We start from the raw sequence: 18824 nt of genomic DNA on the forward strand, positions 1-18824 counted from the left end.
ATGTTCCAAAATGACGTAACAAATGATCCAAATTGATTCAGACCCTTTCATTTTTCATCTTTGGATGAGGGTGATGCGGTAGTCTTTGACTCTTGGATAATCGGCCGGTTCTTGGGTTGAATGGAGGTGGGTCCATCTGAATCATAACATAACTGAAGCTAGGAGCTGGCTAATATTGCCTGCCTTATCAGGAGACACTTTGCAGCACTTGCTGCAGTTACACTGTTCCTCTCTAGTGCTTAGCTTTGACTATGTTATCACATCCTGCCAGCAGGGTTGAATAATATCAGGGCGTGAAGCAAAGCATCTTGGGATATGTGGTCCCAAGAGCCAGGCTTTGCATTCAAGTCAGACTGTTTTAGACTACAAGTACCAGCCAGCTGTAAAAGAGAGAACAGAATGCTGGGAGAGGTGATAAAAAGCTTGTGTGGGAGCGGGATCGCTCCCTTGGGACCCCGACCTGGATCTGCAAGCAGTGATTCAGTGTCAGACTGTGCTGTGGCCGAGTCAGGGAAAAAGTCCTCGCAAGTGGGTGCAGGAGCATCCACTGCCAACTACTTCTGATTGCTTAGTGACAGCCTGCAGGCCGCTCTCAACACATCCACGCCAAATCCAGCCGAGCTGCAGTGTGGTGTGACGTAGGGCTGCACCATCCCTTGAGCCAGATTCTACAGAGGCCTGTCGTGGAGCTCCATGCTACTCTTAAATACCAAGGGTCATTGGGACTGGTGAGAGAGCACTTGACCATCCTGCTACAACAAGGGACACTGCATGTAGACACTATTGTCTTGTTCTTTTGCCTAAACCTGTAGGACCTTGTGCTACATTTACTCTTTGCTGAGCAGCAACGGTGTTCCTTCTGCTTTAGGACACCACCAGTTTACTTTAAGACATCACCAGCCTACTTTACTTCATTCTGATTACCAGGATACCTCAAGTACACCACTAAAGAGCTAGCTGAAGATGCAAGGTCTTCTTTTCTCTGGGGGACTACAAGATATACTATAATACCAAAAGTATTGGGATGTCTGCCTTTACACGCACATGAAATTTAATGGAATCCCAGTCTGAGTCTGTAGGGTTCAATATTGAATTGGCCCACTCTTTGCAGCTATAACAGCTTCAACTCTTCTGGGAAGGCTGTCCACAAGGCTTAGGAGGGTGTTTATGGGAATGTTTGACCATTCTTCCAGAAGTGCATTTGTGAGGTCAGGCACTGATGTTGGGTGAGAAGGCCTGGCTTGCAGTCTCTAATTCATCCCAAAGGTGTTCTATCGGGTTGAGGTCAGGACTCTTTGCAGGCCAGTCAAGTTCCTCCACCCCAAACTCGCTCATCCATGTCTTTATAGACCTTGCTTTGTGCACTTGTCCAAATCATTTGGTGGAGGGGGGATTATGGTGTGGGGTTGTTTTTCAGGGGTTGGGCTTGACCCCATAGTTCCAGTGAAGGGAACTCTTAAGGGGTCAGCATGCCAAGACATTTTAGACAGTACAGCTGGCCCTCCTTCTCAGCAGGTTCCTGGGCACCTCTTTTGAACTGATGGGGCCCAGACCCAGTACAGGAGGGCTGGCTGTACTGCCTTATCCGCAGCCCTGTCTGTGGTACCTCCACAGCCAGATATAAGCAAGTTTGACCCCCAGACTGAAAAGCAGAGGGTCCATTTCTTCTGGTGAGTAGGGGTACAAGAGGGGTGTGTGCCACACTTCACGTCGTGTTTACCTGGAGCACTTCAGCACTTTTATCATGAACTTTTGAGCACCGAGCACTTTATTGGAGGATGGATGTTCATAAAATAGATCACTTTTGAATTTAGGACATTTTTCACATATTTTTTGTTGGACTAATTTCTTTAATATCTACATTTACATGCAGATTTTTTTAATTTGTTAGAGAGTGTGTTATATACTGTATGCGCTGTGGTCAAAATTGTGATTTTGTGATAAATGGTTTAGCAGCTACAGGACATTATATACACTTAACTGAGCACATAGCATGAGTATTTATATATTTTAAAAATTATTTACTTAAAAGAGAAGTAAAGTTTTTTTATTTTTTTATTTTAGGAATCATAGTTACCTTGGTGGATGCAGCATCGGTCCGATGCTGCATCCAATTACAACCAATTTAAATTGGTAGCCAGTGTAGTGCCCCCTTTCATCCATAGTCAGTGTAGTGCCTCCCGCACATTGGTGGTTAGTGTATTGGCTCCTTACATTGGTGGTCAGTGCAGTGTCTACTTACATTGTTGGTTAGTGTAGTGCCACCCTCACATTGGTGGTCATTGTAGTGCCTCCTTATATCGTTGGTCAGTGTACTGTAGTACCTCCTTACATTGGAGGTCAGTGTGGTGCCTCCTTACAGTACATTGGTGGTAACACTAGTACCCCTGTAGGCCCGTGGTCAATGGTAAAGTGCACTTTTATATCGGTGGTCAGAGTAAAAGTACCCCCCTGACATTGATGATGAGTGTAATGCCCCGTACACACGGTCGGATTTTCCAATGGAAAATGTGTGATAGGACCTTGTTGTCGGAAATTCCGACCGTGTGTGTGGGCTCCATCGGACATTTTCCATCGGATTTTCCGACACACAAAGTTTGAGAGCAGGATATAAAATTTTCCGACAACAAAATCTGCTGTCGGAAATTCCAATCGTGTGTACACCAATCCGATGGACAAAGTGCCACGCATGCTCAGAATAAATAAAGAGATGAAAGCTATTGGCCACTGCCCCGTTTATAGTCCCAACGTACATGTTTTACGTCACCGCGTTCAGAATGATCGGATTTTCCGACAACTTTGTGTGACCGTGTGTATGCAAGACAAGTTTGAGCCAACATCCGTCGGAAAAAATCAATGGATTTTGTTGTCGGAATGTCCGATCAATGTCCGACCGTGTGTACGGGGCATAAGGCTCCCTTAAATTGGTGGTCAGTGAGAGAACCCCCGGAGAAGGAACCCCTTACATTGCTGAGAGGTCCCTTTTTAGACACAGCTAAAAAGATAATTGATGTCAGGTGTCCGTGGTTATTTACCTGAGAGAGGAGGCTCAACCGGGCCTGCAGCAATGGCTCTGCCAAATGATTTTGGTGCTAGACCTCTGCAGGCAATGCCAGTTGGGACTCAGTCCACCACTATTCACTACTCAGCGAACCCCTAGCATCTTCTGGAGGAACCCTAGTTTGGAAAGGCCACTACATACCATTAGTGGGTGGCTCGATTGCTGCATAAAGCCATTATAATTTGTTTTTTCATACCAGTCATATACTTACACGTATTAAGAAGCATAAAATCTAGACATATTACATGCATTTCATCTGACTTACATTTAACAGCTATCCTAAAGTTTGGAGGAAGTTCCAGACACACTTGGATTTCCCCTCCCGGAGCAGTGTCAGCTCTCCTAAACTCATCTTCAGGGTATATACTGCTAAGAGCCAGAAGTTCATCCTCCTGGGCTTCTTGATTCTCACGGGCCATTGGATATCTGTGGAGGTCATAAAACAGAGCAAGTCAATCATTTCAGTCAAGCTGCTATTAGTATGAGCACACTATATATTGCTTACCAAACAGTTCACCATTGGGTTTAACCGGTTCAATACCGGGCACTTTCAGCCCCTTCCTGCCCAGGCCAATTATCAGCTTTCAGCGCTGTCACAGTTTGAATGACATTTGCGTGGTCTTGCTACACTGTACCCGTAAAGAAAAATTTATAATTTTTTTTCACACAAATAGGGCTTTCTTTTGGTGGTATTTAATTACCACTGGGTAGTTTATTTTTTGCTAAATAAATGAAAAAAGACCGAAAATTTTGAAAAAAAATGTTTTCTTTGTTTCTGTAATGCCCTGTACACACGACCAGTTTTGCCGTCGGAATAAACTCTGAAGGTTTCTCTGATGGAACTCCAACGGAATTCTGCTCAAGCAGTCTTGCCTACACACGGTCACACCAAAGTCCAACCGTCCAGAACGCGGTGACGTACAACACGTACGACGGGACTAGAAAAAGGAAGTGCAATAGCCAGTAGCCAATAGCTTCCGTCTTGTACTTGCTTCAGAGCATGCGTCGTTTTTGGTCCGTCGGAACAGCATACAGACGAGTGGGTTTCCCGATGGGAATTGGTTCCGTCGGAAATATTTAGAACATATTCCATTGCTAGATCCGTCAGGATTTTCGAAAAAGAAAAGTCCGATGAGGCCTACACACGATCGGAATAGACGATGAAAAGCTTCCGTCTGACTTTTTCTGTTGGACATTCCGCTCGTGTGTACACGGCATTATAAAATTTTGCACATAGATAATCTTTCTTCATAAATTTAGGTCAAAATATATTCTGCTACATTTCCTTGGTGAAAATAAACACCGATTTGGGTTTTTATTGTGTCCTCAATTCCTTTCTCTGTCTCAAAGGTGAGATGTCAGGGGTCTGATATCTCACCAAAGCCCCCCAAACAGTCTCAGCTGCACTGAAGATGAATGAATAGAAGACAGAGGCTCCTGTTCATTCATAAATTGAAGTATAGAAAAAAAACAGTTTACTATGCTTAGTTATGAATTAACGCAGTGTGTGATCAGTACCATTCAAAAAAGTAAGGGGCCAGTAAATTACATATTTACCAGCCCCTTCCTCCGTTTTCCATTCTGAAATATAACCTCTACCCCAAGGGACAGGGAAGCCAGCAGTGCTGTGAGAAGAGGGGGAGGGGGGGCACAGTGACAGGGGGGCACACAGGGGGAATCAGAAGCAGGCAGAACAGGGAGGGAGACTGGTGCAGGGAAGCAATTATAGGAATGATGCCCTGTGTCTGTGTGTCTCCCTACAGCAGCTGAAAGCCAGCAAGAGGGAGAGAAATCATCTTTCAGCTGCTGCAGGGAGAGACACAGACACACATTGTTCTGTAATTGACCCTCTACCCCTTTGCACTGATTCCTCCTGCTGGTTGAGCCCCCCCCCCGTGTACCCAGGCCCCCTTCATCAGGACCTCTGGTCCCCCCTTATTGGCGGCACTGCCTATAGGTGTACGGGGAAGTGCCACAACTGGAAGACAAAGTACTGTGAATATATAAAGGGTTGCTGGGTGGATTTGACACCACATCCCAAAAATCTCATGAAAAAATAAAAAAAACAACAAAATGGACTTTCAGGTGCCCCCAAAGAGCAACACGTTGTACATTATGTATTTTCTCTTAAAATCAACTGTGAGAAATCCCAGTTTTTGGAATTTCCTTGCTGTGAATATAATAGAGGTAAATCAAATGTTTACAGCTGAAAAGTAAAGGCCCTTACTTAGAGTTGGGCTGACACCACTTTGAAAGGGTTAACTGCTTGTTTATGCCTAGGGGACCACATAAAGCAGTTTTACTTAGCCGATTCTCCAATCTTGCAGGCTCCTCTGTACAGCAAGATTGGTGCCAGCAGCTTCTTCTCAGATGCCCCTGATGTCATCAAGACCTATGCCGCTCTCAACACTGATTGAGAATGGATGCTCTATAGTATACTGATGCTTCACTACAATGTATTTTATTGAGGCATAAAATCATTGAAATTGGTGATTTGTTGTAACGTTATATGTGGCACACGGTCCTGGAGGTTGCTCACAAACCACCGTGGTGTCCTGCTGGACCTTTAGAGGAATTAGAAAAAAAATTGAAAAGATAGGAGCGCTGCACTAGGTCGTACAATTCATAAAAGATTTTTATTTTGCAACATTGCAGAATAAAAAAAATGTATGGACTGTATGAACTGGTGTGGTCCCCCATCTTTTCAACTCTCAACCTTTCTCTTTCTCCGAGGGTCCAACAGGACACCATGGTTGTTGGTGAGCAGCATCCAGGACCACATGTAACATTACAACAAATCACCAGAAGGTTCAGTGCTAGTGTGTTTCTCCCATCTTTTTAACTCATAACTCTTCTCCGAGGGTCCAACAAGACACCATGGTTATTGGTGAGCAGCATCCAGGACCACATATAACGTTACAACAAATCACCAGAAGGTTCAGCGTTTGTGCAGATCTTCCATTGTTTCCATTTTTTTAGCAAACGTCTTAGAGGGTCCAGCAGGTAACCACGGTTGTTGGTCAACAGTTTCCAGAACTGTGTACCACATATAACGTTACAACAAATCTCCAGAAGGTTTGACGCTAGTTTAGTGCTCCCATCTTTTACATTTTTTAATAATCGATCTTAATATAGCACCCTCTAGTGTACAGTCTAGTGTGAGGAAAATGTATTCTGCTCATAGCAGCTGTGTGAGTTGTCAGGGCTGGGCTTAGCCCTTCCTTCTTTGAGCTGGCCGCTCAGCTGTCGGCTAATTGCCAGCTCCCATTTCTCTCCACAGTTACTCAGCTGTTGATGATATCCTGCTCATCAGTCCTGCCTACTTAAGCCATCCAGTCCAGAGGATCTCTGCCTTTGCCTTGGTCAACATCACAGAGATGATCTCCTGCGTTCCTGTTTAAAGACTTGCTTTGCTGACATACCTTCTGGCTCCAGATCCTGCTTGCTGTTTCACTACGTTGATCCCTGACTTCTGGCTTGGCTGACTGTCCATTCCGGTTATTGAACTTTGGCTATGTTTTGACTACGTCTGTTCTTTTTACTTGTATTATTAAACAAGTGTGATTTAACTGTACTTCTGTCTCGGTCTGATTTCTTGGTTTCTGACAGTGAGCCTGTATAATTGGTTGGGGTTAATGTAGGTCAGGCTGGAAGTCTCTACAGATCTGGCCTCTGGTACCTCACTCTTGTTCTAGAAGCTACTGGAATTTTCTAGAAGCTAGTGGGTGGAGGCCAAGAGGCCAAAATCTGCATGTTTTTGGGGATCTGGTCAATCCCCAGGCAGGAGGCCTGCCAGGGTGGTCAGAACTGGCCCATAAATATTGTGGAGCCTGGCCAGCAGGGGAGCAGGTTGTCAGGTGGAAGATGGGGTGCTGAGGCTGTGTCGTGGACCCTGGGAGGGGACCCTGGGGCTGAGGGGGCTCTGACTCCAGGCTGGAGCTGAGTAAGGAGAGAAGCTGGACAGAGGGATCTCCAATATCCATCAGTCTCTGCTTGGAGACACCACGGCTAGCATGGGAAGACCTGGACAGCAGCAGGCCTGGACAGCAGTCTTTTCCAAAAGCAGCAGGATTCCAGGGACAATGTAAGTACCTCTACACCCCCAGGGCTTAAATGGGAGAAGACTGCCAGATTCAATATCCAGCAAGCTTCCATCCTAATTTTTCGTTCTGGGACACTTTACAAGGCAGCCAGGTGAGCAGGTACATAGAGCTCCTGCAAGTATGGAACTTTGCTAAATTCCACTAGGGGGACACAGGCTTCCTACAAGAGAAATTCTTTACTGCTAATTTCAGAGAGACTGACATTGTTCCAGGGAGAATACAGTCCAAGATTTGCCATTTTTCAGCATACAGAGTGAAGGAAGTTGTCCTCAAGTTGTTCATTCAAGTCAAGTTGGGCATTCCATGATCCCTCTTCCCCACCAAGTTGGTTTCCCCCCAATAAAACAACAAAAACAAGCCCATGGACAGATTTCTGTCTCTGAATGAAAGGTGGAAAATGCGTGTTGCCTGGCTGTGCAGGAATAGGGGGACCCAAAAATCCAGCAGCCCTTTAAGGGGTAGCCCTACATAAAGGCAAAAACAACAGCACCAAGGGTTAATGTTGCGTGTATAAGGAGCTAACGCTCTGTCTTACCACCTGTTTGATCCAATGCTGGTGTTGTGTTCCTTCCTCTATCCGGGAAACAAAGTCCATGTGGTGTAGGCGCTGATAAGGGCGAGGCTCTTGTGATTGTTGTAGCTGTTGCCCTATGAATCAGCTGTCCTGGTAGCGCTGGTCAGCAATCCCTTCCTCGTATAAAGGGAGACATGAAGCTCAGCACCAGTGTCAGTGACACCGCCAGTCGTCATTTCTCTGTGTTCCATCAGAGGGATTTCCCGGGGCCTGGTCAGAGTTGGGGAAAGGTCACAAGACAAAGTGTGACTAACACACCTTGCGACTGATATTAACCCATTCTTAGCTTCCCTAAGCGTGCTGTTATGCAAACATACAATTTATAAGCCAAATATTCCAAAGTCTGTGTCTCCTTTAACCCCTTCAATACCGGCCACTTTTCCCCCCCTTCCTGCCCAGGCCAATTTTGAGCTTTCAGCGCTTTCACACTTTGAATGACAATTGCGCGGTCATACAACACTGTACCCAAATTACATTTTTGTAATTTTCTTCGCAAAAATGGAGCTTTCTTTTGGTGGTATTTAATCACCACTGGGACTTTTTTTTATTATGGCTAAATAAACAAAAAAGGCTTTTTTCTTCTTTTCTGTTATACAATTTTGCAAAAAATAATCTTTCTTCATAAATTTAGGCCAAAATGTATTCTGCTACATTTCTTTGGTGAAAATAACCCAAGTCTGTGTATATTATTTAGTCTGTATGGAATGATATAGAGTCCACAAACTATGGTATATAGTATATCTGAAAATTGATCAACCTTAATGTACTGATGATCTCATTTTTTGAGGCCCTGAAATGTCAGGACAGTACAAATAACCCCCCCCAATGATCCCTTTTTGGAAAGTAGACAGTCCAAGGTATTTAGTAAGAGGAATGGGGAGTTTTTTTTTAAGTTGTAATTTTTTGTCACAATTTTTGTAAAATGGAGGAATAAAAAAAAAAAAAAGATTTTTTTTCACAATATATACTGTATATCTATATCTATCTATATATAGATATAGATAGATATAGAAATATATATGATAGATAGATAGATAGATAGATAGATAGATAGATAGATAGATAGATAGATAGATAGATAGATAGATAGATACAGTATATATAGATATATATCTATATCTATATATATAGATATAGATATATATCTATATATAGATATATATCTATATTTATCTATATATATATTTACATACTGTCACCAGCGTAGTACAGCATCATCATATAACTGGTGTGGTGGTGATCAGGGATGCACACCCTAATGCAATAGGCTGCGTCCACCTATGTTGATAGTATGTTTAAAAAAAAAACAATTTTATTACTTTTTTCTTTATTTGCAATTTTTATATATTTTTAGGTGAGGGATAAGCTTCTCGAGGGAAATGAGTTTCCAGGGATAGCCTAAGGGATAAAGACTGCCTAACGTCCATACACATTACGGCTTTTAAGTGGTACACCGGAGGGGGGGGGGTGTGTAATAAAAACATGTGCTATGCTATTTTCAGTCGATAAATGTTTTATCAATGTGTTTGGTTTGCGCAAAAGTTATAGCGTCTACAAACTATGGGATATACACTTGAATTTTTATTTATTTATCTATTTTTATACTAGTAATGGCGGCGATCAGCGACTTATAGTGGGAGTGCGATATTGCGGCAGACAATCTGACACTTTTGAACCAGTGACACTAAGACAGCGATTGGTGCTAAAAATATGCACTGTCACTGTACTAATGACAATGGCTGGGAAGGGGTTAAACAAGGGCAATCAAAGGGTTAAATGTGCGCCTAACCAGTGTTTTTGTGTGTACTGTGTGCTGTTTTCACTGAGGGATGTGCTGGATTTTTTTCCAGCACATCCCTGCTTGACAGGACAGAACACTGTTCTGTCTTTTTCCTCCCTGATCAGTGAATACAGGCGGACATCCATTGGCCAGGACCTGCTGATTGGCTTCTGCTGTGACTAATCACACCACAGGGACTCACTAAAAGGAAGAGCAGAATCATCCTTCCTCGTCAGCCGATCAAGTTCCTCCTACCGGTTTTGTCACAATCTCGTGACCTCCACATGAACTGCAAATCAAGAGTCAGTGATTGGGGAAACTTCCTCCTCACCTGAACTTTCCAGAATGAGTAGCCAGCAGCCAAAACTTAACCCATCAGTGACCCGTCTGCAGTATATATACAATAACCCATCAGTGAAACAAGTAGATATAACCTTGCGAGCTGCCACACTCCTACCCTAAAGTCAAAAACTAAAGAGATAAAAATAAAAAGAAATAATAAAAATAATAAATAAAACTAAAACTAAATAAGACTAACAATAAACAGCTGCCAACACTACCCACACTTCCCAAATGTGACCATACAAACTGATATACCAAATGTGCGGCGCTCATAATAAATGAAATAAATTAAAAATAAGATGAATATTAAAACGAATAACTCATGCATATATCTTATAACAGTGATGGCGAACCTTGGCACCCCAGATGTTTTGGAACTACATTTCCCATGATGCTCATGCACCCTGCAGTGTGGTTGAGCATCATGGGAAATGTAGTTCCAAAACATCTGGGGTGCCCCAAGGTTCGCTATCACTGCCCTATAATCTGAAAAAGTCAAACATAAAATATTATATATATAATTATAGTGCACGTGCTCTGTGTGATGCACACAAATCCTCAATAATGTAAAAAGTCCAATATAAAAACATAAACATAGAACGAGATGGTAATATCTTCATGCAATATCCAAAACTATATATAAGGAAAAGTGCACGTGCTCCGTGTATTGTACAGAAATCCTTAATATTTAAACAGTCCAAACATAAACCGTGATGGTGATGTCTTCATGCAGGTGTGCATAGCTCCCAACTGTCCCGGATTTTGAGGGACTGTTTGGAACAAAGTCCCTCTGTCCCTCTTTCCTCCTCATTTGTCCCTCATTTTGATCTGATCCATATAGTTGAATATCAAATGCACTTTTTATCTTTGAAAAAGTGTTTTCCAGCGCTAAACCTTATTATCATTTTTAAATTGCTGCATTTGTGATTTTCAAAAGCCAGTATAAAGGAAAAGTAGTGGTAATAAAAAGCACTTGTGGATTCAACCAACCTTTTTTTTTTGTATAATTCTCCTTTAAGGGGGGGGGGGTGGCAGGGGGTGTATTCTATGCCTATATACATTTACTAATAGGTGTCCCTCATTCTTATCAGAGAAAGTTGGGAGGTATGGATGTGCACACACCCCCCACCAGCTGTGCCCTCACCTTAAGGGCTTGTGATAAATATTATCAGTTTGGGGAGATCCTCCTATGGTTCCTCTTTCATGTAGTGGTTAGTTATGGCTTCAGTGCTGCTACAAAGATCACTCCTTCCTCCTGATCACAAGACAATTTCCTGTTGGCTATCAGCATCTCCTCATATATCACACATGTGAAAGACAATAGAAACTTGCAATGGTGTGATAAGGTTTTCAAATAGATTTATTAAACTTAAAATCCAGAGACCAGATCTGCAGCCACAGTTCCCAGCATTCTCCCCGTCCTTAGCCTGTAGTACAAACAAAACCTAATTTCCTTCCTTGTCAGCCAATCAAGCTCCTCCTACCGGTTTTGTCACAGTCTTGTGACCTCCATATGAACTGCAAATCAAGAGTCAGTGATTGGGGAAACTTCCTCCTCACCTGAACTTTCCAGAATGAGTACCCAGCAGCCAAAACTTAACCCATCAGTGATCAGTCTGCAGTATATATGCATGAATCCATCAGTGACCCGTCTGCAGTATATATGCATGAATCCATCAGTGACCCGTCTGCAGTATATATGCATTAACCCATCAGTGACCAGTCTGCAGTATATATGCATTAACCCATCAGTGACCAGTCTGCAGTATATATGCATTAACCCATCAGTGACCAGTCTGCAGTATATGTGCATTAACCCATCAGTGACCAGTCTGCAGTATATGCGCATTAACCCATCAGTGACCAGTCTGCAGTATATGCGCATTAACCCATCAGTGACCCATCTGCAATATATGCGCATTAACCCATCGGTGACCAGTCTACAGTATATGCGCATTAACCCATCAGTGACCAGTCTGCAGTATATGTGCATTAACCCATCAGTGACCAGTCTGCAGTATATATGCATTAACCCATCAGTGACCAGTCTGCAGTATATGTGCATAAACCCATCATTGACCCATCTGCAGTATATGTGCATTAACCCATCAGTGACCAGTCTGCAGTATATGTGCATTAACCCATCAGTGACCCGTCTGCAGTATATGTGCATTAACCCATCAGTGACCAGTCTGCAGTATATGCACATTAACCCATCAGTGACCAGTCTGCAGTATATATGCTTTAACCCATCAGTGACCCGTCTGCAGTATATGCGCATTAACCCATCGGTGACCAGTCTACAGTATATGCACATTAACCCATCAGTGACCCATCGGCAGTATATATGCATTAACCCATCAGTGACCCATCGGCAGTGTATGTGCATTAATCCATCAGTGACCCGTCTGCAGTATATGTGCATTAACCCATCAGTGACCAGTCTGCAGTATATGTGCATTAATCCATCAGTGACCCATCTGCAGTATATATGCATTAACCCATCAGTGACCCATCGGCAGTATATATGCATTAACCCATCAGTGACCCATCGGCAGTGTATGTGCATTAATCCATCAGTGACCCGTCTGCAGTATATGTGCATTAACCCATCAGTGACCAGTCTGCAGTATATGTGCATTAACCCATCAGTGACCAGTCTGCAGTATATATGCATTAACCCATCAGTGACCAGTCTGCTGTATATGAGCATTAACCAATCAGTGACCAGTCTGCAGTATATATGCATTAACCCATCAGTGACCAGTCTGCTGTATATGAGCATTAACCAATCAGAGACCAGTCTGCAGTATATATGCATTAACCCATCAGTGACCCGTCTGCTGTATATGTGTATTAACCCATCAGTGACCCATCTGCAGTATATATATAACTCCTCAGTATCCTATCATTATCATATAAGCATTAACCCTTCACTCAGCAACTATTCCTCATCCAGCGTGCCTTTCCTCTCCCGGTCATACCCCCTGCACTCCCCACCTGCACATAGTGTTAGCTGTCATGCCCCCTGCACTCCCCTCCTGACAGTGGAATGGGCCGGGTGGGGACGAGTCATGAGCGAGGAAGCCGTCACACCTGGCAGCGGTAGTCGTATTGCTGCCAAACGTATCACTTCCCGCTGATGGCGGAGGTTCAACTTGGCCGAACACCAGTTGTTAAACTCCTGAACTGGCAGCTCATCCCTATTTTTAACCCCTTGATTTCCCTTTTTCCTACGTATAACCCCCTCATTTCCATCCTTCTATATGTGACATGTGCATTAACCCCCTTCACCCTCCATGTATGACCTGTATTCATATATCAATATTCCAATACCAGGCTCCATGTTTTAACCCCCTCCTTATTTAAAAAAAAAATTGGGGCAAAAAAATGAAATCACCTTTCCAAATCTAGGTATTTTTGGGGTTGTTTGTACTATCTATTTTCATTAGATACAATGTATAACAGAATGTATAAATTGTGTGTATAAAATATCAAACTGTTTTTCCTTTTTATAGTAATCCAGTTAGGATTTAGTTTAACCTGTTTTCACCTGCTTAACACCTATACTATATTACCAAAAGTATTGGGACGCCTGCCTTTACACACACATGAACTTTAATGGCATCCCAGTCTTAGTCCGTAGGGTTAAATATTGAGTTGGCTCCGCCCTTTGCAGCTATAACAGCTTCAACTCTTCTGGGAAGGCCGTCCACAAGGTTTAGGAGTGTGTCTATGGGAATGTTTCACTATTCTTCCAGAAGCGTATTTGGGAAGTCAGGTACTAGGGTTGCCGCCTCATCCCTTTAAAACCAAACACACATTAATTAAACATGTCCTGGGGGTAACTGAATGCAGGTAAGGCACTACATGAATTTAATTACCACCTTAAATCAGTGTAATTAATGTGTGTTCGGTTTTAAAGGATTGAGGTGGTAACCATATCATTCACTAATGTTGGACAAGAAGGCCTGGCTCACAGTCTCCACTCTAATTCATCCCAAAGGTGTTCTATCGGGTTGAGGTGCAGGCCAGTCAAGTTCCTCCACCCCAAACTGGCTCATCCATCTCTTTATGGACCTTGATTTGTGCACTGGCCCAAACCATTTGGTGGAGGGGGGATTATGGTGTTGGGTTGTTTTTCAGGGGTTGGGCTTGGCCCCTTAGTTCCAGTGAAGGGAACTCTTAAGGCGTCAGCATACCAAGACATTTTGTACAATTTCATGCTCCCAACTTTGTGGGAACAGTTTGGGGATGGCCCCTTCCTGTTCCAACATGACTGCGCACCAGAGCTTGGGGCGCGCTTCCTTCCCACTGCACATGCGCGAGATCAGGAGGTGCCTGCTGGGTAGCCAGCATGCACCTAATTCTGGAAGAGAGTCCCAGGGGGCTTCAGATGCCCACAGCCAGGATGGCCGCACTGTGAATCAGGAGATTAAAGTAAGTAAACAATGCTGCAAAAAGAACAAGAAGGGGACACTTTTGACAAATTTTCCAATTTGTAAAGTACAAGCGGTGACTATCATGAGGAAATTTTTATAAAAAAATAAATAAATAAAACGGGACTCCACTTTAACCGGTTTCACTCAGGCACAGGTTGGGGAGGTGGGGTGTTACCCGCGAGTACTGGAAAAAATTATTGGATGGCTCTACAGCCAGCCAGATCCCTTTTACACAAATGGCAGGAGCCAGCTGCACAAAACTGAAACAAGCTCAAGATACTACGGCAGCCCTGAGCTTGTTTTATCCTAGTTTGACTTTGAACATACCAGCCACACCCTAAATTCAGGAGAGATTAATTTAAAGCTCCATTCTGGGACAACTTCAACAAAGCTACCAATCTATCGTATTACTCCCCTCATCCTAACAATGATCTGCTCTTTGTAATTAAACCTCGGAGGCAGCCAAAAAATATATATCTAGGTACCTGCTGGCGTTCTCCTCGGACTATGTGGATGGGCACACACGTAATTTCTCCTATCTCATCTTGGCCCAATGTGAACTACACATTCCATCATGCATTGGGATGTTAGTTCCTGGTTGGGCGTTACTTGGACCTCTTCCACCATTGAGCGTGCTGGTGCTGCATGTTGCCCAGCAGCTCGAAGACCGAGATTGCCATTGGACCTTTTTCCTGGTCTGGCTATATATTTTTGCATTCAGTCCTCTGCACTGTTGTTCGTAGAATTCATAGGCTGCCTTTGGGCAGAGCATAGCCGCCCATTGCCTCTGTGTACTGCCTCTGTCTGCCTGTGTTCTTCCCCCGCCCCTCCTTCCCCGAGTTATTCTCCTCCATATAGAAACCAGCAGATGCAGAACGCCGTTCAGCTGAGATTAGTGCCTGAATGTTCTGCTGGCGTCCCTCCCATTGTTCTATGACTAAGCAATGTGAGCAGAGCTGAGATATTTTCTACCAAAAAAGAAACCATTCAACAGCAACCAGGTTATGTGTAGTGGGTAGGGGTGACCCGATTGTACCTGGGTTCATTTTGTGGAAGGTCCCATTAAAGTCAACAGGAGCTGACTCTTTATTACTATGTGTCATGACTCTGCAGTAACACTTTCATGCCCTGTCTGTCTCTTACCTGGTCTGTGTATCAGCCTAAGGGCCTGCATTCTCACACCTGCATGGTTAAGTAATCTTCCCTCAGTGTGGCTCCACCCTATCCTCAACAGGAACCACTATTTAACACCGTGTTTTCCAAGCCTGCCTTGCCGAGCAATATTGTGTGTTTGGTTTCCTGTTTGCTGTGTGCTCTACGTCTGTCTCTGTTACCGATCTTGGCTTGTTCTTGACTATCCCTGCCTGCTTGTGACCCTGACCTTTGGCGTGTTCTCTGTCTATCCTTGTCTGCTAGTCGCCCTGACCTTTGGCTTATCTCCTTACTATCCCTTTTTGTCCCGGGCTGCTGCTTCCTCTCTATACTCCTGCAGCCTACCATGAGTGTGAGCTGGGAAACCCTGGTGGCAGCAACCTGGAGCCAGTTGCAGCGCAGTCCATCCTCACCACTAGAGGCTCTGGTGAACAACCTGCTGGCTCTTAGACTCCGCGCCCTGGGGAATCTTATGCTCTAGCTCCCAGTGGGTTCCATGTTGGTGCTCCAGTGGACCTGCCTTCCTGAACAACCCAGAGTTCCATCCGCAGCAGTCAGCCTTAGGGTCCACTATCTTAGCGGTGAACTCCTGACTCCAACGGTGTGCATCTGTCACCTGGACTCAGATGACCTGACACTATGTTTATACCTTGGTAGACAAGTGGTTGAAGAATATAGAGGTTTGTTCACTAATAAACGTTTGGTTTTCTTTTTTGTGTACAATAACTTCTACATACAACTGTGCTCAAAAGTTTGCATCCCCTGGCAGAAATGGTGAAATTTTAACATTAATATTGAAAATATGACTGATCATGCCAAAAAAACTGTCTTCTATTTAACCAGTTGCCAACCGCCTACCGCACTTGTACTGCGGCAGGTCGGCTCTATTGCGTGAAATGACGTACCTGTATGTCACTTTGCACAAGAGACACTGTGGGGCACGCGCGCAGTGCCGGATGGCAGGGTCGCACGCTGATTGGACAGAGGGGGAACCAATCAGCGGGTCCGGCAGCCCCAGTGTCCACCGGCCACCCACGATTGTTCCCCAGAGAGGCAGATCGCCGTTCTGACAGGGGAGAAGATAGAGATCTTGTATTCCTGCTAAGCAGGAACACCGATCTCTGTCTTCACCCAGTCAGAGCAATCCCCACACACAGTTAGAAAAGCACCCCCTAGGGGCACACTTAACCCTTTGATCGCCCCTGATGTTAACCCCTTCCCTGCCAATTAGTACAGTGACAGTGCATATTTTTAACACTGAACACTGTATTAGTGTCACTGGTCCCCAAAAAGCATCAAAAGTGTCAAGTGTCCGATTTGTCTGCCGCAATCCCGCTGAAAATCGCTGATCGCTGCCATTGCTAGTAAAAAAAAAAAATGCCATAAAAATATCCCATAGTTTGTAGACGCTATAACTTTTGCGCAAACCAATCAATATACGGTTGTTTGGATTTTTTTAATAAATATGTGGCAGAATACATATTGGCCTAAACTGATGAAGAAATTAAATTTTTTACATTTTTTTATTGGATATGTTTTATAGCAGAAAGTAAAAAAATATTGTTTTTTTTTTTCAAAATTGTCGCTCTTTTTTTGTTTATAGTGCTAATAATAAAAACCACAGAGGTGATCAAATACCACCAAAAGAAAGCTCTATTTTTGGGAAACAAAAGGACATCAATTTGAATTGGGTATAACGCCGCATGACCGCGCAATTGTCAGTTAAAATAACAAAGTGCCGTATCAGAAAATATGGTCTGGTCATTAAGGGGCTAAAAACTTCTGGGGCTGAAGTGGTTAAGGATAGTGAAGATATAAAGCCATTTTTTATCACATAGTTCCTTGGCTCCTTTTTAAATCGTAATGATAACAGAAATCCCCCAAATGTCCGTTATGAAAAGTTTACATCCCCTGGAATGTTTGGCCTTGGTACAAACACAGATGACACACACAGGTTAAAATGGCAATTAAAAGGTTCATTTCCCACATCTGTGGCTGTTTTAAATTGCACTTAGTGTCTGTGTATAAATAGTCAATGTGTTTGTTAGTTATCACATGAATGCACTGAGCAGGCTAGATACTGAGCCATGCAGAGCAGAAAAGAACTGTCAAAAGACCCGCTGTCACGGAACGCCCCACACTCCGCTTGAGTGCTTCCGTCAGTATACCGCTTCCTAAGTTCTAGAACACGAGTCCAATGGATCTGGCTATAGGAACCCCAAGAACTAGACAACACCAGTCTTGGAGTACATCAGAACTGCCTTTATTTTGAGATCTCACAGACCTTTATACAGCAGGGATGACTCAAAGCTAACCTAATTAACATGACCTAATTTACTACAAAATGTACCCAGACCAGATGACAGTCTTGTGGGCACCGAGCTTCACACATTAATACAATTAACAATACAAACAACAATCTCCCCCCTCCTCAGCCTAGACCATTCGTCTATTAGCCAGGGCTGGTGTCTAATGTGATCAGCTCTCTCAATTAACATAAACACATGTTGAGAACACCAGCATCTCCTCACAGGATGTGTCCCAGCAGAATGTGAATCAGTCTTATCAGCAGGGGGCTGCTGGAGGAATCCCCCCTCCCTCTTCAGGGACACAAATATACAGTAAGGAGTCCCCATGCAATATATACATGACTGAGTCCGATTAATACAGTTCAGACTGGATTTCTCATTCACCTCAAATGCTAGGGCCCATAATCGGTGGGCAACAGGCTTGCACACAGTCCTCTCCAACAGCCTCCGCTCTGGCCATGCCCGTGACATTTCTCCCCTTTCGGCAGGAGACTAACACAGGAGGAGACCCCAGACGGGTTGACTCCGAAGTTAGTAAACAGCTCCAGTCCTCTACTGCCTGTACCCACACAGTACCCCAAACAAATTATCCCAAACAGTGCATTACTCACCCAGCCATCCTCTGCCTCTCTCAGAGAACATATCTGCCACTGGGGAGAAGACAGGGTGACTGGGCTCACTCTGTCATGCTGTTGGGGATCTGGGCCCACTGCCCAGCATCCCTGGGGTATACAGGTGGAGACTGAAGTCCCATCCACCTTCACAGGAAATCCATCCTCTGTTAGTTGAGGGCAGAGTCCAGCAGTCCTCGGCCCTGTTGCCAGCCCTTCTGCTGGAAACCCCACACCATCTGTTCCGGCTAACTGTTGGAGAGGGAGGCCGACTGCCCCGCCTCCCTGGAACTCTGTAGTTGTTGCCGGTGCTGGGCAGAGGTTGGTAGCACTCTGCCCTGTTGCCAGCACTTCTGCTGGGGACTCCGCATCCTCTGCTCCGGCTAACTGTTGGGGCAGGCAGCTGGCTTCCTCCACTCCCAAACTGTGTAGCTGCCATTGGGGAGGTGA

The 18824-nt window shown here is 44.2% G+C and overlaps 2 protein-coding genes across 6 annotated transcripts in view; one reads left to right on the forward strand and one right to left on the reverse strand.

Moving 5' to 3' along the window:
- Positions 1-6635, forward strand: part of LOC141147250 (uncharacterized) — a 218295-nt gene extending 211660 nt beyond the window's left edge. For both annotated transcript variants that reach the window (XR_012245042.1, XR_012245041.1), the window contains one exon: positions 6342-6635. The gene's annotated coding sequence lies outside the window, so the exon portion shown is untranslated. The remainder of the gene's footprint in view (positions 1-6341) is intronic.
- Positions 1-15554, reverse strand: part of LOC141147247 (E3 ubiquitin-protein ligase RNF14-like) — a 50303-nt gene extending 34749 nt beyond the window's left edge. Inside the window, exons 1-2 of one of the 4 annotated variants that reach the window (XM_073634439.1) lie at positions 15446-15554; positions 3327-3487 (exon numbers count right to left, since the gene is read on the reverse strand). In XM_073634439.1, coding sequence (XP_073490540.1) covers positions 3327-3480 — 154 coding nt within the window. In that variant the 5' untranslated portion in view covers positions 3481-3487; positions 15446-15554. Of the gene's footprint in view, positions 1-3326; positions 3488-7699; positions 8119-14787; positions 15095-15445 lie in introns of those variants that run through there. The other 3 variants (XM_073634440.1, XM_073634443.1, XM_073634441.1) reach the window with 3 other exon arrangements.
- Positions 15555-18824: the final 3270 nt, after the last annotated feature.

Source organism: Aquarana catesbeiana, linkage group LG06 (assembly GCF_042186555.1).
Source record: "Aquarana catesbeiana isolate 2022-GZ linkage group LG06, ASM4218655v1, whole genome shotgun sequence".
Classification (NCBI taxonomy): domain Eukaryota; kingdom Metazoa; phylum Chordata; class Amphibia; order Anura; family Ranidae; genus Aquarana; species Aquarana catesbeiana.